This window comes from Schistocerca cancellata, chromosome 6 (genome assembly GCF_023864275.1).
Source record: "Schistocerca cancellata isolate TAMUIC-IGC-003103 chromosome 6, iqSchCanc2.1, whole genome shotgun sequence".
NCBI lineage: Eukaryota > Metazoa > Arthropoda > Insecta > Orthoptera > Acrididae > Schistocerca > Schistocerca cancellata.
Window position 1 is genome coordinate 560,094,046 of NC_064631.1, and position 23,234 is coordinate 560,117,279.

The 23,234-nt window shown below is 44.6% G+C and overlaps 1 protein-coding gene across 1 annotated transcript in view; it reads left to right on the top strand.

Annotated features, from left to right (window-relative positions):
• Positions 1–23,234, top strand: part of LOC126088425 (uncharacterized) — a 188,860-nt gene that overhangs the window by 113,003 nt on the left and 52,623 nt on the right. The window contains exon 2 of the mRNA XM_049906569.1: positions 4,375–4,554. Coding sequence (XP_049762526.1) covers positions 4,375–4,554 — 180 coding nt within the window. The remainder of the gene's footprint in view (positions 1–4,374; positions 4,555–23,234) is intronic.

The window sequence follows — 23,234 nt, forward strand, 5'->3', positions numbered from 1 at the left end:
GGCTGCAGTGTCACGCGGATAATAACGCGTGTATTGTGTTTGAAGTTATGTGCCATGTATTCGGTCACGGCTTCTATGCTCGGTCACAAGAACTAGTGCGGGTAGCCTATCCAGTTAGGGTGTGCTCGTCCCACCTCGTATTTTGTGCTCGCTTACTCGGTCATGCAGGACTTTAGTTTGTATTAACCAATTACACTAGCCCCTCTCCTCACGTTCGGTCTGTGGAATCGGTTCGTCAGTATTTGATGTGGTTTACGAAATATATCCAGCGGTAACGTTAGGTGACTCACCCTGTATATTCCCGTACAGGTCAGACGTACTTTAAAGTCGCTTGCCCATTGTCGGCAGATAAATATGATATAGCACTACCTGTGCTATTCTGATTACGACGCAAAGTTCCTTTGAACGTGCATAAACAGGCACTGTGGCGCCTACAGCCGTTATGAAATACATGAAATGAATTCGCAATTGCGAGTAAGGTCAACCATCAGCTGTAAAATGAAATGCGTTACTGCTCCGGATTATATGACCATTTTGGTTGATCAGGTCCATTTGATGGTACAACGTTCCCCAACAGTGATGCTCGCATTGTAGAGGGCTGGCTTTGTAAGCACGAGGATTAATTGTCGCATGTCTCCTGGCCACCACAGTCTCTAGATGTCAATATTATTGAATGTTTGTGGTCTAGTTTAGAGAGAAGGGTGCCTGATCGCGACCCAGCCTCCATAATCGATAGCTGAACATGTCACTGTTTTGTGGAAAGAATTGTATAAGATCCCCTCAAAGCTATACAAGACCTTTTTTATCCATCCCTAGACAACTGTAAGTTGTTTTGAATGCTGATGTGTTAAGTTATATGTAGCCATGTAAATGTTAGTAGTAGGAAAAAATTAAGACAAGGAGTAACAGTATGATGCATTTGTTGTTGTGGTCTTCAGTCCTGAGACTGAGACTGATTTGATGCAGCTCTCCATGCTGCTCTATCCTGTGCAAGCTTCTTCATCTCCCAGTACCTACTGCAACCTTCATCCTTCTGTATCTGTTTAGTGTATTCATCTCTTGGTCTCCGTCTACGATTTTTACCCTCTACGCTTTCGAAAGCTTCTATTCTCTTCTTGTCCAAACTAGATATCGCCCATGTTTCAGTTCCATACATGGCTACATTCCATACAAATACTTTCAGAAACGACTTCCTGACATTTAAATCAATACTCGATGTTAACAAATTTGTCTTCTTCAGAAACGCTTTCCTTGCCATTGCCAGTCTACATTTTATATCCGCTCTACTTCGACCATCATCAGTTATTTTGCTCCCCAAATAGCAGAACCCCTTTACTACTGTCTCATTTTTTAAGCTAATTCCTTGGACATCACCCGACTTAATTCGACTACGTTCCATTATCCTCGTTTTGCTTTTGTTGATGTTCATCTTATACCCTCCTTTCAAGACACTGTCCATTTCGTTCAACTGCTCTTCTAAGTCCTTTGCTGTCCCTGAGAGAATTCAATGTCATCGGCGAACCTCAAAGTTTTTATTTCTTCTCCATGGATTTTAATAGTTTGTTTCCTTCAATGCTTGGTCAATATACTGATTGAATAACATCGGGGAGAGGCTACAACACTGTCTCACAATGATAGAGACTGCAAAATTAGATCAGTGATTAGAATAGAAAAAAATGTTCTTCGGAAATACTGATATAAACGTATTTTTGTACAGGGAGCTGCAAAATGATCTGACAGTTTTCGCCGCCTCACCGTTGAGCGAGTAGGTGGGGAGGGGTGGTGGGGAGTGGGCATTTCAGAGCCTACACGTGGACTTTTTTAGTAGCCATGGAGCAGTGGTCGGTTGAGCAACGCGCGTTTGTTGTCGAGGTGTTTTTTAAAAGTGGCGATTCCTGTGTTGCTGTGCATCGGCAGTTCCGTAGGCGTTTTAATTTAGGTCCACGAGGAGAAGTTCCGGCGGGCAACACAGTTATACTGTGGATGAGTAAATGGTTCAAATGGCTCTGAGCACTATGGGACTTAACATCTGAGGTCACCAGTCCCCTAGAACTTAGAACTACTTAAACCTAACTAACCTAAGGACATCACACACATCCATGCCCGAGGCAGGATTCGACCCTGCGACCGTAGCAGTCGCGGGGATCCGGACTGAAGCGCCTACAACCGCACGGCTACCGCGGCCGACTGGATGAGTAACTTCAGAGCTACCGGTTCAGCGTTGAAACGGAAGTCGACTGGCCGTCCAAGATCATCCCGGACGTCAGAGAATATCGATAGAGTAAGAGGAGCTGTGGAAGGTAGTCGTCGGCGGCCGACCAGTAGAGAAGCTGCTGCTTTGCATACGTCTGACCGCTCGGTAAGACGACTTTCGCGGTTTGATCTGTATTTCCATCTATACAAAATGGCTACTGCTCAGCAGTTAAAGCCCAACGACAATGCAAGCGAAAACTATTTCCAGAGCAATTGATTGATCTGATGACCAACGAAAAAATTTTCATAATGAGCGACGAGGCGCATTTTCATCTAGACGGTTATGTAAAGAAACAGGACTTTCCTTATTGGTCAGCTACAAACCCTGAAGAACTGCATGAACGTCCTTTGTGTAGAACTAAGGTCACTGTTTGGGCCGGCCGCGGTGGCCGAGCGGTTCAAGGCGCTCAGTCCGGAACCGCGCAGCTGCTACGGTTGCAGGTTCGAATCCTGCCTCGGGCATCGATGTGTGTGATGTCCTTAGGTTAGTTAGGTTTAACTAGTTCTAAATCTAGGGGACTGATGACCTCATATGTTAAATCCCATAGTGCTCAGAGCCATTTGAACTAACACTGTTTGGTGTGCTATAACAAAAACTTTTGTTGTTGTGCCATACTTCTTTGAAGAGGCTAGTCAATTTGAACCGGTCAATTCGCAATGTTATCTGTTATCCTGATCCGTGAACTTAGGAGAAAACGCTTACTGCGCAGTAAAACGTGGTTCCAGAAGGACGACTGCTATGGTCGCAGGTTCGAATCCTGCCTCGGGCATGGACGTGTGTGCTGTCCTTAGGTTAGTTAGGTTTAAGTAGTTCTAAGTCTAGGGGATTGATGACCTCAGATGTTAAGTCCCATAGTGCTCAGAGCCATTTTGAACAGAAGGGCACCATTTGAAGGACCTCATCTTCAAACCTTAAACTGATGAAATCGGTTGTTCCAAGGATATTTTGCTTAATTTCCATTTACACTAATTCATTTTTTATCACACTTAAAATTCGTGTCATTTGTACTTTAAAACCGTCAGATCATTTTTCCGCTCCCAGTATGGGACGGTCCATTGTTGTTATCAAGAAAATGGACTGCAATAATGTCCATTAAGTTGTCATGGCCATATGTAATCTGTACAGGGTTATTACAAATGATTGAAGCGATTTCACAGCTCTACAATAACTTTATTATTTGAGATATTTTCACAATGCTTTGCACACACATACAAAAACTCAATAAGTTTTTTTAGGCATTCACAAATGTTCGATATGTGCCCCTTTAGTGATTCGGCAGACATCAAGTTCCTCCCACACTCGGCGCAGCATGTCCCCATCAATGAGTTCGAAAGCATCGTTGATGCGAGCTCGCAGTTCTGGCACGTTTCTTGGTAGAGGACGTTTAAACACTGAATCTTTCACATAACCCCACAGAAAGAAATCGCATGGGGTTAAGTCGGGAGAGCGTGGAGGCCATGGCATGAATTGCTGACCATGATCTTCACCACGACCGATCCATCGGTTTTCCAACCTCCTGTTTAAGAAATGCCGAACATCATGATGGAAGTGCGGTGGAGCACCATCCTGTTGAAAGATGAAGTCGGCGCTGTCGGTCTCCAGTTGTGGCATGAGCCAAATTTCCAGCATGTCCAGATACACGTGTCCTGTAACGTTTTTTCGCAGAAGAAAAAGGGGCCGTAATCTTTAAACCGTGAGATTGCACAAAACACGTTAACTTTTGCTGAATTGCCCAGATTCGCACATTGTGTCTGTTCACTTCACCATTAAGAAATAATGTTGCTTCATCACTGAAAACAAGTTTCTCGGCTCCTGTCGCCATTTTGTCTCACTGCGCTCTCGAGCGCTCTGGCGGCAGAAACCTGAAGTGCGGCTTCAGCCGAACAAAACTTTATGAGCTTTTCTACGTATGTGTAGTGTGTCGTGACCAAATGTCAATGAATGGAGCTACAGTGAATTTATGAAATCGCTTCAGCCATTTGTAATAACCCTGTATATTTATTTTGAGTTGCTGTGTACACTAAATGTCTTGGGATGAAGATTTCGGTGTGTTCCTGTTAAGGGGATGCGCTTGCGCTCAGATTAGAGTGCTGGTGGATTGTGTGTACGGTGGTGCGCAGGTGCTGTTCCTGGTGGCGGCCGTGGTCTTCCTGTCCTCGGAGGTGTGCCCGCGCGCCCCGGACTGGTACGTCTGGCTGTACCCCACGGCCGCCTTCCTCACTGCGGCGCTCACCATCTGCACGTACATCTTCTACGTGCTGGGCGTCGCCGAGGACGAACCCGACAACTGGGTCCGGGCGGTGAGTCCACCTGCTGCCGTCTCACCGACACCACGACTCTGCTCTACAGGGGTATTCTAAATGATGGACGCATTTTCAAAAATTCCTATGTAATCAAGTACAAATCCAAAGTGAACAAGCTTTACGCTAACGAAAAGAGGAGGTTTCAAAGTCTTGGGCGGGCGGCGGCGGGCGGGCGGTGGTGGTTTGAGAAGCGGCCAGTAGAGTTCGCGTCCCAACATGGCTGGCATTCCGTTTCACTGGGGAGGATGCTAAGTTCACCGGACTTGGATACGATGTGACGTCATTATGACGTATACACGGTACATCGAAAACGATAGTAACCGTATATCGGCTATTCGACTTTTGTGAACTTTCGAGAGGTTGTGACAGGGTAGCGCTGTGCTCTGCACCATTCGTTGAAATGTGTTTTGCGTTCCTTGCGTTTAAATCGTGTATTGTACTGTGTTTGTGTCGTGTGCGTTGTTTTTCGTTTGCTCGTCTCTAATGATGTGTTCAGCATTCGAGAGACTAATGAGAGAAAATCTGAAAGAGTTCAGCATCGATGACGACGGGCAATTGCGTGGTTATTGTGAATCTCAAGCAGAAATTGATGTACTTCTGACCTAGCTGAAGTGCGTCGGTTATTTGTAATCGGTGAGAAGAAGCACTCAGCAGCCAAAATCTTTAGATGCGTCAAGACACTAACCTTTCGTTAAGATTACATTGAGAAATCTACTTCCCCTCGTATTTCATCTCCGGTCGACAATTTTTCTTCAACAATGCCTCATATTTTTCTTTTTAAGTTCGAAATTCAATCATTCTACACACCAGTCATTACTGGACACTAAGGTACCTGTCTCTGCGGTCCGAGTGTAAAATTACTTGGAATTATGGTTGATAAAAGACTATCTTGGGATGAACATACAAATTACTTAGCTAACAAACTTGCACGAGTTCTCTTTCAGCTATATAAATTAAGAAAAAAAAGTCAGCAAGAGTATGCTGCTACAATCTAATATGTACTGACAAGACCAATTGTATGAAAACATACTAAAATATCGATAATAAATAAATATTATTTTCGGCGTAAGCGTTCAATACAACAACACACAATCTAATCTGGTCAGGACATAAGAAGACTTCACTTTTTTACGAAACGTGTTGTCCGTGGTGTTTTCAAGGCCACGGTCAGGAATATTTCTATTAATATCCAGCTCTTTTATTTTGGCGAAATACACTCCTGGAAATGGAAAAAAGAACACATTGACACCGGTGTGTCAGACCCACCATACTTGCTCCGGACACTGCGAGAGGGCTGTACAAGCAATGATCACACGCACGGCACAGCGGACACACCAGGAACCGCGGTGTTGGCCGTCGAATGGCGCTAGCTGCGCAGCATTTGTGCACCGCCGCCGTCAGTGTCAGCCAGTTTGCCGTGGCATACGGAGCTCCATCGCAGTCTTTAACACTGGTAGCATGCCGCGACAGCGTGGACGTGAACCGTATGTGCAGTTGACGGACTTTGAGCGAGGGCGTATAGTGGGCATGCGGGAGGCCGGGTGGACGTACCGCCGAATTGCTCAACACGTGGGGCGTGAGGTCTCCACAGTACATCGATGTTGTCGCCAGTGGTCGGCGGAAGGTGCACGTGCCCGTCGACCTGGGACCGGACCGCAGCGACGCACGGATGCACGCCAAGACCGTAGGATCCTACGCAGTGCCGTAGGGGACCGCACCGCCACTTCCCAGCAAATTAGGGACATTGTTGCTCCTGGGGTATCGGCGAGGACCATTCGCAACCGTCTCCATGAAGCTGGGCTACGGTGCCGCACACCGTTAGGCCGTCTTCCGCTCACGCCCCAACATCGTGCAGCCCGCCTCCAGTGGTGTCGCGACAGGCGTGAATGGAGGGACGAATGGAGACGTGTCGTCTTCAGCGATGAGAGTCGCTTCTGCCTTGGTGCCAATGATGGTCGTATGCGTGTTTGGCGCCGTGCAGGTGAGCGCCACAATCAGGACTGCATACGACGGAGGCACACAGGGCCAACACCCGGCATCATGGTGTGGGGAGCGATCTCCTACACTGGCCGTACACCACTGGTGATCGTCGAGGGGACACTGAATAGTGCACGGTACATCCAAACCGTCATCGAACCCATCGTTCTACCATTCCTAGACCGGCAAGGGAACTTGCTGTTCCAACAGGACAATGCACGTCCGCATGTATCCCGTGCCACCCAACGTGCTCTAGAAGGTGTAAGTCAACTACCCTGGCCAGCAAGATCTCCGGATCTGTCCCCCATTGAGCATGTTTGGGACTGGATGAAGCGTCGTCTCACGCGGTCTGCACGTCCAGCACGAACGCTGGTCCAACTGAGGCGCCAGGTGGAAATGGCATGGCAAGCCGTTCCACAGGACTACATCCAGCATCTCTACGATCGTCTCCATGGGAGAATAGCAGCCTGCATTGCTGCGAAAGGTGGATATACACTGTACTAGTGCCGACATTGTGCATGCTCTGTTGCCTGTGTCTATGTGCCTGTGGTTCTGTCAGTGTGATCATTTGATGTATCTGACCCCAGGAATGTGTCAATAAAGTTTCCCCTTCCTGGGACAATGAATTCACGGTGTTCTTATTTCAATTTCCAGGAGTGTACATATACGCTGCCACACTGAGCTGTTATCAGAATCGCACGTGTCAAAACAAACCACTAGCTGACAACAGTTTAGAATCTCGAACGTTCGTAAAAGTCGATAGGTGTGTTAATCGACTAAAGCGTGTTACGTCATAATGACGTCACATCATATCCAGGTTGGGTGAACTTAGCATCCTCCTTTCACTGGCAGTTGTGTCCGCCCTCGGTAACTGAATGGAATGATCAGCGTGACGGATTGTCAATCCTCTGGCCCCCGGTTCGGTCCCGGCTGGGTCGGGGAATTTTCTCCGTCCAGGGACTGGGTGCTGTGCTGTCCTCATCCTATCATCCTCGTCGATTGCAGGTCGCCGAAGTGGCGTCAAATTGAGAGACCGGCACCCGGCGAAAGGTCTGCCCGACGGGTGGGGGGTGGGGGGCGGGTGGGGGGGGGGGCAGCCATACGATTAAATAAATAAAATTGTCGCTTGTGAGTGAGATGGCGACTGTGGAGCAGAAGGTTTTCTGCGTTACTGAGTTCGCGAAAAGTGAGGCGCAAATTGCAGTGCAACGAGCATTTCGTACCAAATTCGGTAGTCAACTACCAACTCGCAAAAGCATTAGCCGTTGGTATAAGCAATTTTAACAGAGTGGGAATGTGTGCAAAGGGAAAAGCACAGGCCGACCGCATGTGTGAGAGGATTCAAGAAATTTTTGTGCGCAGTCCCAGTGAGTCTACCAACACAGCCAGTCGAGAACTTGAAGTAACCCAACCAACTGTTTGGAAAGTTCTGAGACGGCGTTTGGTGTACAAGCTCTACCGATTACAACATGTGCAGGCTCTCAACCCAATGACAAAGAGAAGCGTCTCGCGTTTTGTGGTTATGTGCTAGCAAAGGTGGAGGATGACGCATTTCTGCACGTGTGATTTTTTAGCGATGAAGTGACGTTCCACCCTAGTGGAAAAGTCAACAGACACAATGTTCGTGTATCGGGTTTGTAAAATCCACATTCACCATTGCACCACAAAAGAGACTCGCCAAAGGTCAACGTGTTCTGTGCCGTATCCCGTACAAAGGTTTATGGACCATTTTTCTTTGCGGAAAGAACTGTAATGGGAATCACGTTCCTGGACATGTTGGAAGATTCCCAGGACTTCATTTTCCAACAGGATGGAGCTCCGCCCCATTGGCACCATGATGTACGAGTCTTTTTGAATGACTTCCTTCCTCAACGCTGGATCGATGGCAAGGGACTTGAGGAACTGACTCCGCACTTCTGGCCACCGGGATCTCCTGACCCCACACCCTGTGACTATTTCTTATGGGGTTATGTGAAGGAAGCTGCTTACGGCCGGCCTCTACCAACCACTCTGAACGATCTGCGAAACCTGATCACTCAGTAGCAGCAGATACGTTTTCATGTGTGTGGGATGAGTTTGGCTATCGCGTCGATGTTTCCTGCACAGCCTACGGTGGCCACATTGGACATTCATCACATTTCTAATTATTAAATAATTATAAAAACTAATTAATTATAAATTATTTAATTAATTAAATTAATATCAAACATTGTGAAAAAAATTTGAAACTTCCTCTTTTCATTGGTATAAAGCTTGTTAATTTTGGATTTGTACTTGAATAAATACGAAGTTTTGAAAATTTGACCATCATTTAGAATAACCCTGTACTTTCAGTAGAATTAGGATTACCGTAGCTCTTACAGTGCAAGTACCCAGATGCTGAATTGCGAAGTGCCTACTGAACATGAGACCTTGTGTCCTTCCCTCAAACCCTGGTGGAATCTGTACGTGCTGTCACTCCCGACATTGTTTCAGCCACTACACATTCCTTTCTACCTAATAAAATTCGTGGACACAATGCAGTTATCTTTCTTCTTGATAGTCGCGTTGAATCGAAGTGTGTACCTCCAAGTTCGTTCTAGTAGCTCTGCAGAAAGTCTCCAAAATGGGTTGCGTGAAATGAATGGAAGTAAAACGTACAATGCCGCTAGTTTCAGTGAAATACACAGGTGCGCAAAACTAACAACCAGAGATACTTTACAATGAAATGAATGCCCTAGCTGCATACAGGCGTTGATATAAGTCAAGGGGGACAGTTGAAAATGTGTGCCTCGATCAGGACTTGAACCTGGGATCTCCTGTTTACATGGCAGACGCTCTATCCATCTGAGCGCCCGAGGACACAGAGGATAGCGAGACTGCAGGGACTTATACCTGGCACGCCTCCCGTGAGACCCACATTCGCAACTTATTGTCCCGCACTATATTCATAGTGCCCCTGTCCATTATACTCATTACTCGTGACTTTACTACCGATTCCCGTAAGAGTTCGGGCACTGTTTGTGCATTTGCACAGAAGAAGATGGTCAAATGGCCGGTGAGCCTTAACTATATATATGAAGATGGTAGCTGTTCTTTCGAACATATCCGAAAGAACAGGGCCCATCTTCATATATATAGTTAAGGCTCACCATTTGACTATCTTCTTCTGTGCATATGCATAGAAAGAACAGGTACCATCTTCTATAGAAGTTTACTTTCTCGTTATCTGTCATTGCCAAGTAGCACAGTTCTATGAAAACTGCACCATATACAGAAAGAACTGCTACAGTATAGTACAGAAGGTAAGCGAAGTGAATACACAGTTTGAAGAACGGAAATGACACATTTACTCAAAGATAATAATTACTGTACTCTGAAGTCACTACGATTAATGATTGTTCCCTAGACATCACAAAAGTCGGACAGGATTCTGTAAGTAGGCTGTTTATGTTTTCTTATTGGCAACGTTACGTAGCGCTCTGTATGAAAATCACTGGCTGTGCTGTGTGCAGTCTGTGGCTAGTTTGCATTGTTGTCTGCCATGTAGTGTTGGGCAGCGGCAGCAGGATGTGAACAGCGCGTAGCGTTGCGCAGTTGGAGGTGAGCCGCCAGCAGTGGTGGATGTGGGGAGAGAGATGGCGGAGTTTGGAAATTTGTAAAAATGGATATCATGAACACGTATATTATGATTTTTCAACACTATTAAGGTAAATACATTGTTTGTTCTCTATCAAAATCTTTCATTTGCTAACTATGCCTATCAGTAGTTAGTGCCTTCAGTAGTTTGAATCTTTTATTTAGCTGGCAGTAGTGGCGCTCGCTGTATTGCAGTAGTTCGAGTAATGAAGATTTTTGTGAGGTAAGTGATTTGTGAAAGGTATAGGTTAATGTTAGTCAGGGCCATTCTTTTGTAGGGATTTCTGAAAGTCAGATTGCGTTGCGCTAAAAAATATTGTGTGTCAGTTTAAGCACAGTCTTGTATAAATTGTTCTAAGGGGACGTTTCAATTCTTAATAGCATGTGTGATCACTATGGATGGCAATGCATGTCCTGGAACGTTAGCGATGTTGGGCACGAGGTTGGTAAGTATTTCTTGTGGTAGGCCGGTCCATTCTTCCTCCAGCGCAGTTGATAACCTCTGGATAATCGCGTGGACGAGCCGCAGTACGTCTACCTGACACATTCCACACGTGCACGGCGGGGTTTAAGTCGGGGGAATGTCCGGCCAGTCCATTCGAGGATTGTCCTCTCGTTCCAAGAGCTGCTCCAACTGCACAGTTGCGACAACGTTTCTCGGTGCATTACGTGTTTCCATTTCTCGCCATATGACTGTACGTCCAGCGTTATGTAACATGACCGTTTTGGTGCATCAGATGTTATGGTAAGGTGAGGCACAATGTTGCATGCCTCCCTTCACCTCCCCCCCCCCCCCCAACTTCTCATGAACCATGGACACCGCTGTTTAATGCGGTGGCTTGTGTGCCTCAGCGATATAAATAGCCGTGGCCCGTTTTCAAGAAGGGACGTCGAACAGCTGTGCAGAACTATAGACCTATATCTCTAACGTCGATCAGTTGTAGAATTTTGGAACACGTTTATGTTCGAGTATAATGACTTTTCTGGAGACTAGAAATCTACTCTTTAGACAATCAGCATGGGTTTCGAAAACGCAATCGTGTGAAACCCAGCTCGCGCTATTCGTCCATGAGACTCAGAGGGCCATAGACACGGGTTCCCAGGTAGACGCCGTGTTTCTTGACTTCCTCAAGGCGTTCGATACGATTCCCCAAAGTCGTTTAATGAACAAAGTAAGAGCATATGGACTATCAGACCAATTGTGTGATTGGATTGAAGAGTTCCTAGATAACAGAACGCAGCATGTCATTCTCAATGGAGAGAAGTCTTCCGAAGTAAGCGTGATTTCAGGTGTGCCGCAGGGGAGTGTCGTAGGACCGTTGCTATTCACAATATACATAAATGACCTTGTGGATAACATCGGAAGTTCACTGAGGCTTTTTGCGGATGATGCTGTGGTATATCGAGGGGTTGTAACAATGGAAAATTGTACTGAAACGCAGGAGGATCTGCAGCGAATTGACGCATGGTGCAGGGAATGGCAATTGAATCTCAATGTAGAGAAGTGTAATCTGCTGCGGATACATAGAAAGAAAGATCCTTTATCATTTAGCTACAATACAGCAGGTCAGCAACTGGAAGCAGTTAATTCCATAAATTATCTGGGAGTACGCATTAGGAGTGATTTAAAATGGAATGATCGTATAAAGTTGATCGTCGGTGAAGCAGATGCCAGACTGAGATTCATTGGAAGAATCCTAAGGAAATACAATCCGAAAACAAAGAAAGTAGGTTACAGTACACTTGTTCGCCCACTGCTTGAATACTGCTTACCAATGTGGAATCCGCACCAGGTAGATTTGATAGAAGAGATAGAGAAGATCCAACGGTGAGCAGCGCGCTTCGTTACAGGATCATTTAGTAATCGCGAAAGCGTTACGGAGATGATAGATAAACTCCAGTGCAAGACTCTGCTGGTGAGACGCTCAGTAGCTCGGTACGGGCTTTTGTTGAAGTTTCGAGAACATACCTTCACCGAGGAGTCAAGCAGTATATTGCTCCCTCCTACGTATATCTCGCGAAGAGACCATGAGGATAAAATCAGAGAGATTAGAGCCCACACAGAGGTATACCGACAATCCTTCTTTCCACTAACAATACGAGACTGGAATAGAAAGGAGAACCGATAGAGGTACTCAAGGTACTCTCTGCCACACACCGTCAGGTGGCTTGAGGGGTATGGATGTAGATGTAGATGTAGATAGGTGCAGCCATAACGGACGGGTATCTGTTGAGAGGCAAGACAAGCATGTGGTTCCTGAAGAGCGGCAGCAGCCTTTTCAGTATTTGTAGGGGCAACAATATGGATGATTGACTGATCTGACCTTGCAACAGGATCTAAAACAACCTTGCTGTGCTGGTATTGCGAGCGAGTGAATGCAAGGGGAAACTACAGCAGTAGTTTTTTTCCGAGGGCGTGTCGGTTAAATAATGATGGCGTCGTCTTGGGTAAAATATTTCGCAGGTAAAACAGCCCCCGTTCGGACCTACGGACGGGGACTGCTCACGAGGATGTAATCGTGAGGAGAAACAAAACCGGCGTTCTACGGATCTGAGCGTGGAATGTCAGATCCTTTAATCGCGCAGGTAGGTTAGAAAATTTAAAAAGGGATATGAATAGGTTGAAGTTAGATATAGTGGGGATTGGTGAAGTTCGGTGTCAGGAGAAAAAGCGCTTCTGCTTAGATGAATACAGGGTTTTTAATACAGTATAAGACAGTGGCAATGCGGGAGTAAGTTTAATAATGTATAAGAAAACAGGAATGCGGGTGTGCTACTAAGGACAGCGTAGTGAACGCACTGTCGCGCCAAGAGACTCGAGGCCCACATCCACCACAGTAGTACAAGTTTATATGCCAATTAGCTCCGCAGACCAAGAAGATCACTAAATACATTTATGATGAGTCAAAAGAAATTATTCAGGCAGTTAAAAGATACAAAAATTTAATTGGGAAGTGGGACTGGAATTCGCTAGTAGGAAACGCAAGAGAAGGAAAAATAGTAGGTGAATATCGACTGGAAGAAAGAAATGAAAGAGGAAACCGTCTGGTAGAGTGTTGCGCAGAGCATAATTTAATCATCGCTCATATTTGGATTACGAATCATGAAAGAAGGTTGGTTGCGGGCCGGAGTGGCCGAGCGGTTAAAGGCGCTACAGTCTGGAACCGCACGACCGCTACGGTCGTAGGTTCGACTCCTGCCTCGGGTATGGATGTGTTTGATGTCCTTAGGTTAGTTAGGTTTAAGTAGTTCTAAGTTCTAGGGGACTTATGACCACAGCAGTTGAGTCCCATAGTGCTCAGAGCCATTTTTGAAAGAAGGTTGGATATGTGGAAGAGGTCTGGAGATATCGAAAGTTTTCAGATTAACCACATAATGGTAAAACAGAAAGTTCGAAAGCAGATTTTAAATTGCAAGACATTTCCAGTGGCAGATGTGGACTCTGACAACAACGTGTTGACTATGAACTGTAGATTCAAACGAAGAAGTAGCAAAAAGGTAGGAAATTAAGGAGATGAGACCTGGATAAGTTAAAAGAACCAGAGGTTGTTGAGAGTTTCAGAGAGAACATTAGGCAACGATTGACTAGAAGGGGGGGGGGGGGAGGGGGTAGCGGAAGGTACAAGTTCTAGTATAAGCCCTTGGGTAACACAACAGATACTGAATTTAATTGATGAAATAAGAGAATATAAAAATGCATTAAATGAGATTGACATGAAGTACAAAATGGCTAAGCACAAATGGCTAGAGAACAAATGTAAGGATGTAGAAGCATGTATCACTAGGGGAAGGATAGATACCGCCTACAGGAAAATTAAAGAGACCTTTGGAGAAAAGAGAAGCAGCTGTATGAATAACAAGAGCTCAGATGCAAAACCATTCCTAAGCAACGAAGGGAAAGCTGGAAGGTGAAAGAAGTATATAGAGGGTCAATAGAAGGGAGATGAACTTGCAGATACTATTATACACGTAGAAATGGAAGAGGACGTAGACGAAGATGAGATGGGAGATATGATATTGCGAGAAGAATTTGATTGAGCATTGAAAGACGTAAATCGAAACAAGGCCACGGGAGTAGACGATATTCCATCAGAACTGCTGATAGCCTTGTGTGAGCCAGCCATGACAAAACTCTTTTATCTGATATGTATGAGACAAGCGAAATACTCTCAGACTTCAAGAATAATACAGGGTGGTTCAAAAGTCCGGAAACACCCTCATAAAATTCAAATGGAGTAGCAAACAAGGAACAGAGTCCCTACACACGAGGAAAGGGAAAGGGGAAACTTTATAGGCTATGCCACCAACATGGCGGCCATCTTGAAAGCCGCCATCTTGGATTAAACTCCAAAATTTCAAATGGGAATGTGGTCATGTGACATATCAAACAGATAGAGAATTTCACCAGAAAAACAATCTCGTTGTTATTTTAAACATAGCTTCATTCATTCTCGAGTTATAGCCAGTTACATGTGGCAGCGGTGGGACGCTCGGCAGCGTGTGTGTTAAGTGCCGAAGAGACATTGCGCCGATGTTACATAGTCCCGAGAGACCACCAACAGTCATAGGAAAGGCTCGATATGTTGTCCATTATGTTGGATTGTTAATGCTATCCTCCGAACCCAGTCCTGATTAACTTTGACCAACACATCTGGCTGAATTTGACCACACGCATCAACAACGCGCTGCTTTAGGTGATGCAAATCCCGTATTTTCACAGAATAAGCCAGTGCTTTGACATGACCCCAAAGACAAAAATCCAAGTCAAATCTGGTGAACGTGGTGGCCACTCCACAGCACCCCTACGACCAATCCACTTTTGAGGGAACTGCACATCCAGGTACGCTCGCACATTGTGCCCATAATGTGGTGGGGCTCCATCATGCTAGAAGAATTCCGGAAATGTCCCGTCTTCCGTTAACAATAAGGAAAACACTTCTTCATCCAATAATCTCAGACAACAGTTGGCTGTTAACGTACCATCAATAAAAAAAGGTCCAACGACTTTGGTACCCCACAAAGCACACCAGGCCATCACTTTTTGTGAGTCGACCGTTTTGGAAGCATCAATCCAGTGCGGATCTGTGTCGGACCAGTATCTGTGATTCTGCTTGTTCACTTCACCAGTGATAAAGAAATTGGCTTCATCACTGAACAGCACCTGATAGGGGAAACGTGGGTTTATCTGCAGCTGCTGTGTCACCCATTCTGCGATTTGTACCCGACGGTCTGGGTCATCCTTGCTCAGGTGTTGGAGCAGCTGAATTTTGTACGGATGCCATTTGTGCTGCGATAAAATTCGCAGTATGGAGGTACGGCTAACCCCACATTCTTGTCACAGGCGACGAGTACTCCGTTGCGGACTCTTGCTAAATGATGCCAAAACGCTCACTGTTGTTGCTTCATCGGTGGCGGATTTTGGTCTCCCAGCCTTAGGTTTATCTGCAACAGAAACTGTTGCTCGGAATTTGGCCAAAAGCTTGGCAACTGCGCTGTGAGTGATGGGCTGTCTGGTTGGGTGCTTCTTTCTCGTGATATCAAGATGATTTCAGTGCGTTCTTCATGTGTTAAGGACATTTTGTAGCCTGTAAATAAGGAAACAACGATTAAAACGTTAGCATGAGTAGATGATACCTAACAGTTAAACGCATGTAGCATATCAGGCATGGGATAATCACTTTGCACCGTTTCAGACTCCATTTTATGACTTCTCAGTACGTAATACTCACGCTGCCGAGCGTCCCGCTGCTGCCACAAGTAATTGACTTGTAAGTAGGCTGTTTATGTTTTCTTATTGGCAACGTTACGTAGCGCTCTATATGAAAATCACTGGCTGTGCTGTGTGCAGTCTGTGGTTAGTTTGCATTGTTGTCTGCCATTGTAGTGTTGGGCAGCTGGATGTGAACAGCGCGTAGCGTTGCGCAGTTGGAGGTGAGCCGCCAGCAGTGGTGGATGTGGGGAGAGAGATGGCGGAGTTTTGAAATTGAACTGCTATATATATTATGACTATTAAGGTAAATACATTGTTTGTTCTCTATTAATATCTTTCATTTGCTAACTATCCCTATCAGTAGTTAGTGCCTTCCGTAGTTTGAATCTTTTATTTAGCTGGCAGTAGTGGCGCTCGCTGTATTGCAGTAGTTCGAGTAACGAAGATTTTTGTGAGGTAACTGATTTCTGAAAGGTATAGTTTAATGTTACTCAGGGCCATTCTTTTGCAGGGATCTTTGATAGTCAGATTGCGTTGCGCTAAAAATATTGTGTGTCAGTTTAAGCACAGTCTTGTATAAATTGTTCTAAGGGGACGTTTCATATGGCGACCCTGCCAGGATATCTCACTGGAATCTTCTGATTTTTTCTTGTAGTTTGTGTATTTAGTGTAGCTTTTGTTTATTGCTAGCACGTAATTATAGAGAGAATTTCCTTGGCAGTTGTGGTTTTTCATTGTTGCACAGTAAAACAGTTCTGGCATGCATGTAGATTTGCACCAAGTATTTCGCAGCTGCAATTAACTAGATATTATTTTCAGTGCTATGTTAATGTGTTCTCTTATTTTTGCTCTTCAAATTGTGTTTTTCTGTGTTATCGTGTGAAATATTGTCACAATAATGGCGTGTGAAAAACGTAACACTAGGCTCCAAAGTAAACTGAGAAATGACAGTGAAGACGAAAGCAGTGTGTTAACGCCACTGTGTAGTGAATTAACAGACATTCGAAGTAGTAATTTGGTAACTGTACATAGGGAAATGGAGTGGGCTGCAAACAATGGTGTAGACAGTGAAACAATTAGTGAACAGGGAAGCATTATCGATCGATCGATCGGCAACAGCTCGCCTCAGGAATCCGAAATGACAGGACACAATTTTACAAATACTGTAGATTCAGGTTTTGCGTCCTCACCGTTTTCTCAAACAAGTCAAGACACATTTTCAGCTTGTCAAAATGTGAATGTTGCCGGTGCAAATGCACTGCCGAAAAGCGTAGAGGAACAGATTCCAGACACTAATGCATTGTTATTACAACTAATGCAACAAATGGAACAAAATCAGAGACAAACACAGCAAAAGCTTCAAAAGTTAGACACAATGGAACAAAATCAGAGACAAACACAGCAAAAGCTTCAAAAGTTAGACATAATGGAACAACACCAGAGACAAACACAGCAACAGTTAGAGACAATGGAACAAAATCTTCAAAAGTTAGACACAATGGAACAAAATCAGAGACAAACACAGCAAAAGTTAGACGTTTCAGGCTATAACCCGAGAATGAATAAAGCTATGTTTAAAATAACAACGGCATTGTTTTTCTGGTGAAATTCTCTATCTGTTAGGTATGACTCACGACCATATTCCCATTTGAAATTTTGGAGTTGAATCCAAGATGGTGGATTTCAAGATGGCCGTCATGTTGGTGGCATCGCCTATAAAGTTTCCCCCTTCCCGTTTCTCGTGTGTACGGACTCTGTTTCCTTGTTTGCTACTCCATTTGGATTTTATCAGGGTGTTTCCGGACTTTTGGACCACCCTGTATATTAACTACCATGCCAAAGAAAACAAGGGTTGACATCTGTAAATATTACCGAACTATCAGTTTAATAAGTTACGGTTGCAAAATAGTAACATGAATTCTATACAGAAAAATTGGTAGAAGCCGACCTCGAGAAAGACCAGATTGGATTCCGGAGAAATGTAGGCACACGTGGTGCAGTTCCGACTCTATGACTTCGCTTACAAGATGGGTTAAGGAAAGGCGAAAGTTTATAGCATTTGTAGACTTAGAGAAAGCTTTTGACAACGGTGATTGGAACACTCTCTTTTAAATTTTGAAGTTAGGAGGGGTAAAATGCAGGGAGCGAAAGGCTATTTGCAAATTGTGCAGAATAACTAAAGAGCGGTTAAAAGAGTCGAGGGACATGAAAGAGAAGCAGTGGTTGAGGGAGTGAGACATGGTTGTATCCTATCCCCAAAGTTATTCAGTCTGTGCATTGAACAAGCAGAAACCAAAAATAAATTCAGAGAAGGAACTCAAGTTTACGGAGAAGAAATAAAAACTTTGAGGTTTACTATTGACATTGTACATCTGTCAGAAACAGCAAAGCACTTGGGAGAGCAGTTTATCAGAATGGAGAATATTTTGAAAGGTAAATGTAGGATGAACATCAACAAAAAGCAAAACGAGGATAATGGAATGTAGTCAGGTGATGCTGACTGAGACACTTAATGTAGTAGACGAGTTTAGCTATTTGGGCAGTACAATAACTGATGATGGCCGAAGAAGAGAGGATATAAAATGTAGGCTGGCAATTGCAAAATAAGCGTTTCTGAAGAGGAGACATTTGTTAATATCGAATATAGATTTAATTGTTAGGAAGTCTTTAGTGTAGTATTTGTGTGGAATGCAGCCATGTGTGGAACTGAACAATAAATAGTTTAGACAAGAATAGAATAAATGTAGTGCTGCTGTAGAATGCTGAAGATTAGATGGGGAGATGGTGTAACTAATGAGAAAGTTCTGAACAGAACTGAGAAGAAATTTGTGGGACAATCTGAACAGAAGAAGGGATAGGTTGATAGGACACATTCTGGGACATAAATGTACCACCAGTTAAGTATTGGAGGGAAGTGTGGGGAGTAAAAATCGTAGAGGAAGACCAAGAGATGAATCCTGTAAGCAGATTCAGAAGAATGTAAGTTGCAGTAGTTATTCGGAGATGAAGAGGCTTAATCAGGATAGAGTAGCAGGGAGAGCTGCACCGAGCCAATCTTTGGACTGAAGACCATAACAACATTGTTGCATGGGCCTACTGACCTGCATATCTTTGAGAACGGTTCACTCACCAGTCAAAGTTATTGTGGCACCGTACTCCTTCATCACGTCCGCCTTTTAAAAGGTGCATTCAGCTCTGATTTCATTTCTGTGGATGACAGTGGGGGGCAGCATCGAACAGCGCAGGTGGAGCAGTTCTTGGAAAGAGGAAGGCCAACAGTATGTGATACGCAAATAAAATAGCTGACTCACAAGATAAATTTAAAGCCATATAACCATTTGTGAATGAAGTGTCTGGTCAGCAGCATAAGGTCGACGATGTAAAGTCAGTTCGTGGTAAAAATATTTCTGCTACTGATAAATCAGATATATGTACAGTATTTAACAATCACTTTCTGAGCGTTGCTGGTGAATTAAATAAAAATTTAGTTTATACAGGGAATCATATAAATCTCTTAGGAAATGCCTTTCCGAGACTGATGTCTGAAATACTCCTCTGTGATACAGACAAGCGGGGAGACTGAGTCAATAATTAAGTCATTGAAGACTAAGGACTCTTATGGATATGGTGGAGTGCCTAGCAGAATATTTATGTACCGTGCTGCACATGTTAGCCCTGTATTTAGCCGTATTTGTAATTTTTTCTTTAGGAATGGTCAGTTTCCTGAACAATTAAAGTACCCAGTAGTAAAGACGCTTTCTAAAAAGGTAGAAAGAGATAATGTAGACAATTTTAGACCTATTTCTTTGCCATCAGTGTTTGCTAAAGTTTTTGAAAAGGCTGTGTATGTGAGTATAATTGATCATTTTATGTCACATAATTTGCTATCAGATGTACAGTTCAACTTTAGAAGTCGTTTACCAACTGAAAATGCTATATTATCTTTTCTCTGTGAGGTACTGGATGAGTTAAACAAAAGGTTTCGAACGCCAGGCATTTTTTTTTATTTAACTAAGGCGTTTGATTGTGTTGATCACAAAATATTGCTCCAAAAGTTGGACTATTACCGAATACGGGGAGTAGCTTACAATTGGTTCACCTCTTACTATAGCAACAGACAACAAAAGGTCATTACTCACAATGTTGAGAATGGCTGTGATGTGGGGTCTGAGTGGAGTACAGTCAAGTGGGGGGTGCCTCAGGGATCAGTTTGGGGCCACTCCTGATCGTTATTTATATAAATGATATGCCCTCTAGTATTACAGTTAACTGTAAAATGTTCTGTTTGCTGATTACATTAGCCTGGTAGTAAAGGATGTTGTGTGCAGTTAATGACATAAATTCATGACTTCTAGAAAATTAACTAACGCTAAATCACAGTAAGACTCAGTTTTTGCAGTTTCTAACGCAAATTCAACAAAACCCGACGTTATAATGTCACAGAATGGGCATATGATTAGTGAAATGAACAGTTCAAATTTCTAGGTGTTCAGATAGATAGTAAACTGTCGTGGAAAGCCCACATCCAGGATCTTGTTCAAAGACTTAATGCTGCCATTTTTACCTTTCGAACGGTATCTTAAGTGAGTGCTCGTTCGACACGAAAAATACACTCCTGGAAATTGAAATAAGAACACCGTGAATTCATTGTCCCAGGAAGGGGAAACTTTATTGACACATTCCTGGGGTCAGATACATCACATGATCACACTGACAGAACCACAGGCACATAGACACAGGCAACAGAGCATGCACAATGTCGGCACTAGTACAGTGTATATCCACCTTTCGCAGCAATGCAGGCTGCTATTCTCCCATGGAGACGATCGTAGAGATGCTGGATGTAGTCCTGTGGAACGGCTTGCCATGCCATTTCCACCTGGCGCCTCAGTTGGACCAGCGTTCGTGCTGGACGTGCAGACCGCGTGAGACGACGCTTCATCCAGTCCCAAATATGCTCAATGGGGGACAGATCCGGAGATCTTGCTGGCCAGGGTAGTTGACTTACACCTTCTAGAGCACGTTCGGTGGCACGGGATACATGCGGACGTGCATTGTCCTGTTGGAACAGCAAGTTCCCTTGCCGGTCTAGGAATAGTAGAACGATGGGTTCGATGACGGTTTGGATGTACCGTGCACTATTCAGTGTCCCCTCGACGATCACCAGTGGTGTACGGCCAGTGTAGAAGATCGCTCCCCACACCATGATGCCGGGTGTTGGCCCTGTGTGCCTCGGTCGTATGCAGTCCTGATTGTGGCGCTCACCTGCACGGCGCCAAACACGCATACGACCATCATTGGCACCAAGGCAGAAGCGACTCTCATCGCTGAAGACGACACGTCTCCATTCGTCCCTCCATTCACGCCTGTCGCGACACCACTGGAGGCGGGCTGCACGATGTTGGGGCGTGAGCGGAAGACGGCCTAACGGTGTGCGGGACCGTAGCCCAGCTTCATGGAGACGGTTGCGAATGGTCCTCGCCGATACCCCAGGAGCAACAGTGTCCCTAATTTGCTGGGAAGTGGCGGTGCGGTCCCCTACGGCACTGCGTAGGATCCTACGGTCTTGGCGTGCATCCGTGCGTCGCTGCGGTCCGGTCCCAGGTCGACGGGCACGTGCACCTTCCGCCGACCACTGGCGACAACATCGATGTACTGTGGAGACCTCACGCCCCACGTGTTGAGCAATTCGGCGGTACGTCCACCCGGCCTCCAGCATGCCCACTATACGCCCTCGCTCAAATCCGTCAACTGCACATACGGTTCACGTCCACGCTGTCGCGGCATGCTACCAGTGTTAAAGACTGCGATGGAGCTCCGTATGCCACGGCAAACTGGCTGACACTGACGGCGGCGGTGCACAAATGCTGCGCAGCTAGCGCCATTCGACGGCCAACACAGCGGTTCCTGGTGTGTCCGCTGTGCCGTGCGTGTGATTATTGCTTGTACAGCCCTCTCGCAGTGTCCGGAGCAAGTATGGTGGGTCTGACACACCGGTGTCAATGTGTTCTTTTTTCCATTTCCAGGAGTGTAGTCTACGTTGCTTACTTTCATTCGCTTATGTTATATGGTACTGTCTTTTGAGGTAACTCTTTCCATTCTAAAAGGATATTTTTGGATCAGAAACGGGCGGTTCGGGCAATAAATGGTGTAAGTTCCCGAACCTCTTGTCGACCTCTGTTCACTAGTCTGGGTATTTTGACTTTGACCTCTCAATATATATGTTCTTTACATTAGTTTCTTGTTAACAATATCAGCTTATTCCCAAGAATAAGCAGCTTTCACTCTATTAATATCCGGCAGAAATCAGCCTGTATTAGGATTGGATTTCCTTAACTCTTGTGCAGAAAGGTGTGCAGTATACTGCTGAATCTTCCTGGCAGATTAAAACTGTGTACCGGACAGAGGCTCGAACTCAGGACCTTTGCCTTTCGCGGGCAAGCGCTCTATCATCTGAGCTATCCAAGCAAGCAAGACTCACGACCTGTCCCCACAGCTTCAATTCTGCCAGTACCTCGTCTCCTACTTTCCATACTTCACAGAAGCTCTTCTGCGAACCTTGCCGAACTAGCACTCCTGGAAGAAAGAATATTGCAGAGACATGGCTTAGCCACAGCCTGGGAGGTTTCCAGAATGAGATTTTCACTCTGCAGTGGAGTGTGCGCTGATACGGAACTTCCTGGCAGATTAAAACTGTGGCCGGACAGAGACTCGAACTCGGTCCCACTTCCACTTCTGAGTAATGATCACACTGTATATGAATATAATTTAGATTTTTCTGCGTGTGTTTGTGTAGACATCCAGACAAAATTCTGAACGAAGAAATCGACTTAAAAAATAAATATTAAACTGACAAGTTTATTGAAATCATAGAACACGATAACGCATTAAACAAATTTACAGGCAAAGACAACAGTAGCGAACATAAGCACAGAATTTACAAGTACCACACACAAGATAATCCAATTATGTAACCACACAATGTCGTTGACTTTGCTGTCAATTGAAGCTGTTAAACTTAGGTAAAATTTTGTTTAGATCTTAACGAATAATGCTCAGCAACAAATTCCACTGCTGAGATATTGCAATATGCAACAGTAGAAATTATTAGATAGCTATAGCATTGACGAGGTCTTGTGGGAATAACTACCACGACAGATATATACAAAATTTTTGATTGTTACTAATAGACACAGATATATGCACTAACTATTCCACATGTTTGCAGTTAGCTTAATAATGGTCATGGAACCGAAATAAGCTTATAGCGCCAAAAAATAGCGTAAGAATAAAAGGTCTTTGAATGAAGTAAAGCTTTCGCTTACTAAACATATAATGTCCTTAAAAATTAACAGTTATGGCGATTACTTTT